This window comes from Gavialis gangeticus, unplaced genomic scaffold (genome assembly GCF_001723915.1).
Source record: "Gavialis gangeticus isolate Ggan-Ray unplaced genomic scaffold, GavGan_comp1, whole genome shotgun sequence".
In the NCBI taxonomy this organism is placed as follows: Eukaryota; Metazoa; Chordata; order Crocodylia; family Gavialidae; genus Gavialis; species Gavialis gangeticus.
In genome coordinates, this window is record NW_017729034.1 from 16,175,752 (window position 1) to 16,185,643 (window position 9,892).

The 9,892-nt window shown below is 46.0% G+C and overlaps 1 protein-coding gene across 7 annotated transcripts in view; it reads right to left on the bottom strand.

Moving 5' to 3' along the window:
• Positions 1-9,892, bottom strand: part of LOC109304674 (rap1 GTPase-activating protein 1-like) — a 160,124-nt gene that overhangs the window by 98,264 nt on the left and 51,968 nt on the right. For 5 of the 7 annotated variants that reach the window (XM_019527418.1, XM_019527414.1, XM_019527417.1 and 2 more), the window contains exons 5-9: positions 9,567-9,605; positions 9,269-9,460; positions 5,537-5,640; positions 1,031-1,109; positions 61-114 (exon numbers count right to left, since the gene is read on the bottom strand). In XM_019527418.1, the coding sequence (XP_019382963.1) occupies positions 61-114; positions 1,031-1,109; positions 5,537-5,640; positions 9,269-9,460; positions 9,567-9,605 (468 nt within the window). The remainder of the gene's footprint in view (positions 1-60; positions 115-1,030; positions 1,110-5,536; positions 5,641-9,268; positions 9,461-9,566; positions 9,606-9,892) is intronic. The other 2 variants (XM_019527416.1, XM_019527415.1) reach the window with 2 other exon arrangements.

Genomic DNA, 9,892 nt, shown 5'->3' on the forward strand with positions numbered 1-9,892 from the left:
TCAGTTGCATCCCACCAGCAGGCCCCTAATGTGAGAGACACACAGGAGTTGAAGGCATACCTTGGGGTAGAGAACAGGGAAGAATCGGTCAACATTCACATCCTCACAGAGTAGCTGTCAGGGAAGAGATAGAAATATGGTTATCACTCAGCATTGCCATGATAGAGAGTGAATTATGGTTGCAGGCAGGATAGGAAGGATGTTGCTTCTTGACCATTTGGCAGGTATCCTTGCTAATATAATCTAATGCAAAATGAGGAGAAAAGAACATAGCTATTTCCTTGCATACTACACCCCCAAAATATAACACACACCTTGTTTTTGAAAGGCAGAATGAAGAAAACAAGATTTTTTCCAGAATTATGGCTGCATAGAGCAGGGACAGAGCTTAATCTTCAACTGACTCACTCTCCCATTCCTGCTTAACTAAAGCTGAAACCATAGCTGCTGCTGAAGTCTAGTCACCATGGATGGATCTATGATTTTGGAAAGAGCTAGAGTCTCCAGGGCTGTCAAATAGGAGAAGAAAGCAAGATCAGCTTGCCGACAGCATAATTGCCCTAAGAAAGGTTACAGTAATAGATGCCATACAGGGTAAGCTCAGAGCCTTTCTAGCCCTGTATTCTATATCTCAGTTGTCTTTTCTCTAAGCTGAAAAGTCCTAATCTACTTAGCATCTCCTCATGCGGAACCCCTCCACGCCCCTGCTCATCATGTTGCTCTTCTCTGTACCTCTTCTATTACTTCTTCTATATCCTTTTGGAGGTGGAGTGGGGGAACCAAAACTACACATGAAATTCAAGGTGTGGGTGTACCATAGATTTACATGAGTTAATGATATTATTCTGCTTTGCTTTCAATTTCCTTCTTCCCAAAGGAAGTAGTAGAATGGAGAGGGAAAGAGTGAAAAGATGAATTCCATAGGAGAAAGTGGGATAAGAGAAAAGTGAGCAAAAAGAAGCTAAAAAGTAATAGTCAAGCAGAGCTAGACAGCATGTATGAGAGTGAATATACTAAGTAGGGATCTCACCTTTGCCATCTGAACAGCATTGGGAAACTCATTGAGGCAGGAAATGGGGATTAAGTCATGTTTGGTGCCAGTTCGAGTCCTGACATAACAAACAAAATGATTAGAACAGATGCCAAAGAAAAATCCATGTAATAATTACTCTGGTTCCTTGAAGAGGATGTTGCAGTCCCTTCAGATCTCTATTTATGGAAGAAAGATAGCTCTCAGGTTTGCACATTGGCTTAGCTAGGATATACACATGTAGTGTCTAAGATGACCAAAAGATGAGACAGAAATAATGGGGTTGCAGCAGTGTAATCTCCATCATTTCTTTGGGACCTTTTCCTGCATATGCTACACCATATTTCATTAACACAGAATGGAATATATTGGGACAAGAATGGGATTCAAATACATTATTTATCTATCCAAAATGTACTACTCCATCCACAAAATGATCCTCATAGGTCATGGAAATAGCTCCCTTCCACCTGGCTTTCGTTAGTCTACCGACTCCATACTTAAGTCTTACTGCATGGAGGCAAGATGATGGAGGGGGTCAGTCCTGTTTTATTTTTCAACCAGCCACCAGTGCCTTCCAAGTCTGTTTCTGTGTTCAGAAATACATATTCTTTGGTACAGCTTTTAACCTTCCCTAAGTTTCCTAGAAAACTATTTGCCTCTGAACTCTGCAGCATTCCCCATCTGCACTGGGATATAAAAGCAAAATATTCTCTTCTATATGGCCCTGTCCCACCCCTAGGTTGCTCTACACCTCTTGGACTGGGGAGGGTGGTAATGTATATCAGATGCATTTTAATTGTTATTTCTCTAGCTTAGCTTATTCATTGGTCCATTGGTTAATCAAATAACTTGCTGTAGGCAATAGTGTCAACCCAAAGACATATGTGTCTATGGAGAGCAAAATTTCCTGCAGCTGTAAACAGCACTAGAGGGTCTTGCAGATAACATTTTCCCTGTGTGCCACTGGATGGGGACTACTGCTCTGGTCTATGGGGACTGAACTCTTCTGGCTGTGGTTGCCGGTAGGGGCAAAGGGCGTGTGTACACAAAACAAGGGGCATGCATGCACGACACTTTAAAGCAGGTTAAATGCTTTTGTACTGCTTTAATGGTGTTGGTGTTTGGACGTCGGCAGCATATTGTGCATTAATTCCAGCTGCTGCAGCACATTTGGCAGCGTAAGAGTGTTAAGAAGAGTTAAGTGGCTTTGGGGCACAGCAAACTAGAACACCTCTGAGGAATTTTAGTTTTTTGCCCTACGTGAAGCACCGGGCTCTGTGCAACTGGGGGCTGTGCAGGCAGTCCGTGCAGACAGCCTGGCAGCAGCCTGGGAAGGCAGGCTCCACCAAAGCCAAAAACAAAGCAGCAAGCCTGATTTTTTTTTTTCCTCTGGAGCCTGCCTGCTTGCATGAGCTGCACGGGGACCCCGTCCTTCCCTCTGCAGACGCGGTGGCCCAGGACCACCCCAGCTGGATGCCTCTGGGCAGGTGCCGCCTGGGGAGGTGGGGGGGCACCGCTAACATGGAGGGAAACACCAGCCCCCATCCCCGCAGCCCAGGGACCGCTCCATCCACCAGCAGCTTGCCCTCCCCTTCCCACTGCTGGAGAGGCAGGTAAGACACAGGTGTACATGACATGGGGGTTACTTTGCCCTAAATTGAAGCAGTGTTTTAAAAAACCCATTGCTTCAACTTAGGGCAAAGTTTCATCTACATACACTCAGTACTGAACTTTTGTAGGTTGTTGTGAGGACCTGTGGAACACCCACACCCAGTCCTAGATCACAAGCCCAAACCCCAAATTTAGGGAGATATATTACATAGCTAATAATCTACACAACAAGACAAAGAAAGAAGCCATACTCAACAGTGACATATATTTTCTAAGCCTATGCAAGAAACACAACATTGTTCCCAAAAGACTAAACAACTACAAACCTCTGACTACTATACACAACTCCAAATATGCTTTACAGCTCTGCAGGAGAACTTCAGAGAAAATTAGAAATCATCTTCACCTAATCTACTCCAAAAGAGATCAACTCAGGAAGGAAATCACCACATGCTACGACAACTTAAAAGAAAAATCCAGACATCTTTCCTAATATTATACAATGTATACAAAGAGACTACCAGACTACCAAAGATTTTCTAAAACACCCATCCAAGATAAAAAGAAGAAATTAAACCAATTACTCCAGGAACAACTTTCCCAACCACAAAACAACCATCAGAGAAACAACACCAACCCCTTAAAACATTCCAAGCTCAGATTCAATGTTGGATGTTGGACGTTGCCAGCTTATATATCAACATCCCACACCAGGATGGCATCCAAGCCTGTCTTACATACCTAAAAGAGCAAGATGACAATTCAGAGTACAGACCCAAAGATATTACTGACTGTATACACTTCATCCTCACACACAACAACTTCACTTTCAATAACCAACATTTCCTCCAGACCCTGGGCACAACTGTGGGCACCAAAACAGCCCCACAGTATGCCAACTATTTTATAAGCCACCTGGAAAAAGAATGCCGCAAGGACTGCACCATCAAACTCTTGCTATACTTAAAATATATTGATGACATCACCATCATTTGGACAGAAAACCAGCAATCTCTGATTGATTTCCGTCAGAAATTCAGCAATCATCACCCCTCCATCAAACTATCTTTTGAATACTCCAACACCAACATCTCCTTTTGAGACATGATGATCACCATCCAGAATGGTAAAATACAGACCATGATATACAAGAAACCCATCAACCAACATACATATCTGCACAGAACCAGCAATCACCCTAAACGCACCAAGCTGTAATGTATAACCAAGCTCTCCGATACCACCAAATTTGCACTGAGGGGAACACCCGTGATCATCCCCTCACAAATCTCAGAAAAGCTTTCACTCAACAAGGACACTCCTCCAAAGAGACAGATCACACTTCTAAAGACATTTTTCCAGAGCCACCCATCTTAGCCTTTAAACAAGCACCGAACCTTGCTAACCTCATCACCAGAAGCAAACTTCCTACAGCCAAAAACACACCGAATGGATCCAGACCATGCCATGACAAGAAATGCTAAACCTGCCAACACATCTCCACCACCGCCACAATCACTACACCCCACAACAGAGCCATAAACATTCCTGGATCTTACAGCTGCACCTCCAGAAATGTTATATATTTCATGCAATGCACCAAATGCCCCAATGGAAAATATGCAGGAGAAACCAAACAACAACTGCGCACCAGAATGAATGCACACTGGAAGGCTATCAAAGACAGAAATACTCAATTACCTGTGGAGGCACATTTCTCACAACCAAGCCACTCTCCAGTCTCTCAGTTCTAATCCTCAAGGGGAATTTAGAAGACACTTTTTATAGATGAGTCTATGAACTTCACTTCATCAACCTCCTGGATACAAAAAAATCATGGACCAAATGACATTGGATTTATGGCACATAAGGAAGGTACCTCTTCACTATTTACCAGCTACAATCATTCCCCCTGTCTCACCCATTGACTCCTATTTATGTTGTCACTGACTGCGTTTCTTGCATGCATACCAGCTTCTGGATTCTTTACTATTCAGGAAGAGCACGCACCAACTGCAGATGCTTCCTCAGCCTGATGAAGGGTGTTTGTGCCCAAAAGCTTGTAAAGAAGAATTTTTTCCAACTGTTTGAGTTGGTCTAATAAAAGACATCAGATTTACCCCAAAAACCTTGTCTCCCTTCAAGTTGGGGGGCTGTGTGTAAGGATTAGCTACCTTGTCCTTCCAAAAAAGACAATATATGCAGTCCCTCTTTAAGTTTCCCATAGAGAAGGCCACATATCTCTATTCAAAAGAATAAGAAGAACAAAAGTGTTGTTTGGAAGGTCAGATACAGCCAATGGGGTCTTATGGAAAAATTCATTCCTCACTTGCCCAGTAGGACCTCATTATGCAAAGAAGGGAGGAACAGATTCCTCTCACTCCTACTATGGGGAAAACAGTATTAACTAAAAGGGGCAGGGGTTGGGGGTGGCAGGGAGAGAGGGGTGACCACCTCAGGCAGACTTAGGTTGGGGGTGAGGGCAAAAAAAAGCAGCTGTTGCCAGCATCCCCGTTTATCTTTGCAATTGTGAGGGCAATTGAAAGTCACCACTTCCACTTGGGTGGCTAGCCATGGGTGGCCAGCCATGTCCCTACACCGCTGGTACGGGGTGTTCCAAAGATGAGCCTGCAAACACCACTGGAGCCCTCAGCTTTCTACAACTGGCCAACTGAGAGAAATTGGGAGGTAAAAAAGAAGTGAACTTTCAAAGATGGTTCTAATAAAAAGGTGCCCAGCCCAAGTCAGATTTCCCTGTAACCATTCCTAAGGTTTCTTTAACCATTCATATTAGCTCATGAAGTCTGTGTCCACATGTGGGCCACAGGAAAGCTGCTTAGTAAGATCAGAGGCAGAGCATGGCACATGCCCCTTAAAGCTGGATGCTGTTACCTTAGCAATAGGCGTAGATTGTCCTGCTTCTCAATCTGCTCATACTTCACAGAAAGGATTAGGTAGCCCAAGGCTGTGTCATTGGAGTAAAAGTTCTGGTGCTCCTGAAAACAGGAAGTCAGAAAAAAGCTCCTTACCACAGTGTACTCACCAGAGAATACTAGAGGTGCGCTGATACATCGGTCTGATATCGGATCGGCACTGATATAAAGAAAATTTTCTGTATCGGAAATCGGCCTGATGCGGCCGATAATTTGTCCAATAAATGCCCATGTGTGCGTGCAGCTGCAGTGCAGCACACAGGCAGCAAGGACCACAGCCTGGCAGTGTGCAGTGTTGCATGCAGCTTGTAAGTCTGGTGTGGTGGAAGGGGAAGGGGAGGGGGGAGGTTGTGGGGGGGCAGATCAAGGCCCCGGCGGTGAGGGAGGGTGTGGAGTTGGGGTTGGGACTGCCCAGCCAGGGCCAGGGCAAGTGTGTGACAGAGGCGCATCTGATCGGGGGGGCAGGGCAGGGCATGGGAAGGGATGGGGTGGGCAGCTCCTGTCGCTGCATGCAGCTCGTCCAGTGCTTGTCTGGAGGCTCCTGCCCCTGCTCCTGCTGCTCATCCAGGAAGGCACAGGGGGGAGGGGCATGTGCCCACAAGGTGGGGCAGGGCGGGCTGAGGCTGGGCTCTTCCTGGCTGGGCAGATCTGGGGGCATGCCCCGCCCCTATGCCCTCCCAGATGAGTGGTAGGAGGTGCCAGACAAGCACCGGATGAGCCATGCGCAGAGGTAGGAGATGCCTCCCTCCCTTCCTGCACCCCCCATGAGCCGCACCTCCATTCCCCGTGCACCCTAGCTCCAGCCCAGCCTACAGCTGCAGCCCGCCCCGCACTGCACAGATCCAGAGGGGTACACCCCCACCCCGGATGAGTCATTTATAGCTCTGTCCCACGCCCCTCCCTGCCCCAGCTGGTCAATGCCTGCCCCAGCCCGTCCCTCTCTCACCGCAGAGGCCTTGATCTGCCCCCCACACCCATACCCCTTCCCTCCCCTTCCACCACACCAGACTTACCAGCTGGATGCAGCTCTTCAAGCTGAAGAACTGGGTATTGGAAATCGAATCAGTATCAGCTGATATGCTGCCTTAAAAACTGACTATCAGTATCGGCCCCCAAAATCTCTATCAGTGTATCCCTAGAGAATATTTGCTATTACCAAGTTCCCCCAGTCCTTTGGAGGACACCTCTCAGGACATGTGACAGCTTTCCCTTTCCCTTTCTGGATCATAGAAACACCATCCACAAGTCGTTAGCGAGGAAAGAACCTGGGATGCACAGCACTGAATGCACAAGCCTCTATGACTTATTCATAAAGGAATTTTCATGTATGTTCAAAGGTAATAGTCATAAAGGAACTTTCAATCATTTTAGCATCTAAAAATATGTGGTTGGCTTTGCGATGAAATTCACAAGGCTATGTTAGGCATTTAGAAAAGAATTTGGTAGTGAGAACTGGCTTACTAACCTCACTAATCTCATCACCACAAGCAAACTTCCTACAGCCAAAACCACACCTACTGGATCCAGACCATGCCATAAGAAGAAATGTAAAACCTGCCAACATATCTCCACCACCCCCACAATTACTACACTCCACAACAGAACCATTAGCATTCCTGGATCTTACAACTGCACCTCCAGAAATGTTATATATCTTATCCAATGCACCAAATATCCTGATAGAAAATACATAAGACAGACCAAACAACAACTATGCACCAAATGAATCCACACTGGAAATCCATTAAAGACAAGAATACCCAGTTACCTGTGGGGGTACAATTCTCACAACAAAACCACTCTCTCCAATCTCTCAGTTCTAATTCTCAAAGGAAATTTACAAAACACTTTTCACAGACAAGCCTATGAACTTCACTTCATCAACTTCCAGGATACAAAAAATCATGGACAAAATATAGACATTGGAATTATGACACATTATAACCTTCCTAACATCTGACTCCCCAGGTACCTCTCCACTATTTACCAGCTACATTCTTTGCCCCCACTTTCCCCATGGGAGGGCCACACCGCTGGCCTGTCTCTCACCCACTGACTCCTCAGTTTACATATTTACTGACTGCATATTTTCTTGCATGCATACCAGCCTCTGGTTTCCTTGCTATTCATTCCATCCAGGAAGAGCACAGACCAACTGCAGATGCTTTCTCAGCCTGACAAAGGGTTTTTAAACCCAAAAGCTTGCTAAGAAGAATTTTTCCAACTATTTGAGTTGGTCTAATAAAAGATATCAGATTTACCCAAAGAATCTTGTCTGCTCATGTCCTTAGGCGAACATGGTTACAACCTACACCCCTGTAGTGAGAACTGGGCATCTCAGAAAACAACACTCTGAGTAGCTGCCAATATGTGACACTGCAGAGGGGTGTGTGTTTGAAATCCCACCTCTTTTCCAAAGTTAGGAGACTTTATGCAGCTCAAAGTTAAGCACTTAAGTTAAATGGATTCACAGCCTGAAATTCCTGCCTAGACTTAGGTGCCTTAATTATCTCCTCATATACAAGTGACTTAGTGGCTGTACCACTCACCCAGGAAGCAGAACAATGATTCAATTTCCTTCTCAGCTGGGGGGGCTCAAACCCCTATTTCTTAGGAGAGCACTTTAACCATTTGGCTATAAACTGGAATGAAAGGATTCTTTGCCCTTAATTTTGAATCTGGGATTCTGTGCAGCAAGGAATGCAAGACTTTTTATGCCAGAAAGAGAAAAGAGGGGATTAGAAAGCCATTGAGTAAAACGCATAAAGTGGTGGGAGCAAAGACCTAACCCAGAACTCAAATCTCCCCAGGGGAGGCACTCATTACCAGACTACAAAGCTATGCCCCATTTAGCTGTTGTCTTCCTCATCTCATAAATCTTGTATTGTTTCCTGAATATTGGCCTAATGGGAGAAGTGAAGAGTGCTCATTTTAGCTTGTAGCCTGGTAAGTGGGTTGCTCTCCTGAGAAGTAGGTAGGGATGGATCCAGAGGGAATGTAGGGCCACGCCTGCACCTTTCAGACTGGGCCACACTTCAGGAACTTCTGGGGCCTTCTTTAAAGTCCCCAAAGCACGTAAAAATTCCCTCCCTTCCCCTCTGTGCTCAGAGTCCCCTCCCCTCTCCCTGCTCCCCCACATGCTGCTGCTACTTTCCATGCTGTCCCAAGGTGGAGGAAGCTTCACAGCCACTCCTGTTCAAACCAGCCAGGCTTCATGGGGGCTGGGTTCAGCTGGAATGGGAGCAGCAGTGATGTGCAGGAGTGGTCCTCCTCCCCATGCCTGCTCCTGATAGATGCTTAGGCCATTTGTGCTGATCTGACTTCAGCACTTCACTCCTGACTAACATGGGTTAAACAGCATTTTATCTCTGTATGATTTACATTTGTTTTTCTTCCACATCCAAAGGTCTATGTCTGTGCCTACACAAGTGACAAAGTATCTCCTTTATTATATCTGAAACATGTCTTTTCTAGAGCGCACAGGAAGAACAGTGCACAGACCACAAAGAACACATCTGTCATAACAAATTGCTTGCTGAATAGTGGGAAACATCTCATTTATTCATTTTTGGCCGCTGGGGACTGGGATCCATAAAAAAGTGCAGTTAACCCTAAATCCTTCAGGGAGGACTTGAGGTCTGGTCTAGCCAGGAGGCTGGGTGGGTAGAAAGGTGATGGAGGTCCCCCTTACCTTCCCAAGGAAGTATTTGCGATACAGCTTCGCTGTGGGGTCACACTCCAACTTCACTTTACCACTGCAAGGGGATGGCAGATCAGACGGAGCCTGGGTCAAGCTGGAGAAACTGTGGGTGGTCCCTTCAATCCAGTAACCCCCAAACTGGGGTAAGATAATAAGGGGGTATGGCCAACCTTTCCGTAACACCTGTACAGACAAACAGGATCTGTGCTTATGTACTCTGTGAAGCCAATAAACTGAAAGGGAGGGAGAAAGAGAGCAGAGAAGCAGTAGGGAGATGGCTGTGACTCACCTCGTGGATGCTGGGGTATGGAATATACTCCTCTTCCCTCTGAAAATACAAACCAAGATGTGGGGAGGCCCTTAAAGTGCCATGCTCACTTAGGAATCTAGCCTAGGTGTCTACTATTCCTGCTTCTCCCCACATGCCCCCACCTTAACCCCCCATTTCTTTAGAATATTTTAGGTTTTGGTGCCTTTCCCAGCTGTCAGTATTAAAACACAAAAACTTCAGGCATAGGAGACTGGTGGGGGGGGACACATGCCCTCCCCCCTGTGACTGGACACTGCTGCCTCTGGCTTCTGTGGGCAGTCACTGGTCACCACCCCCCCAACCCC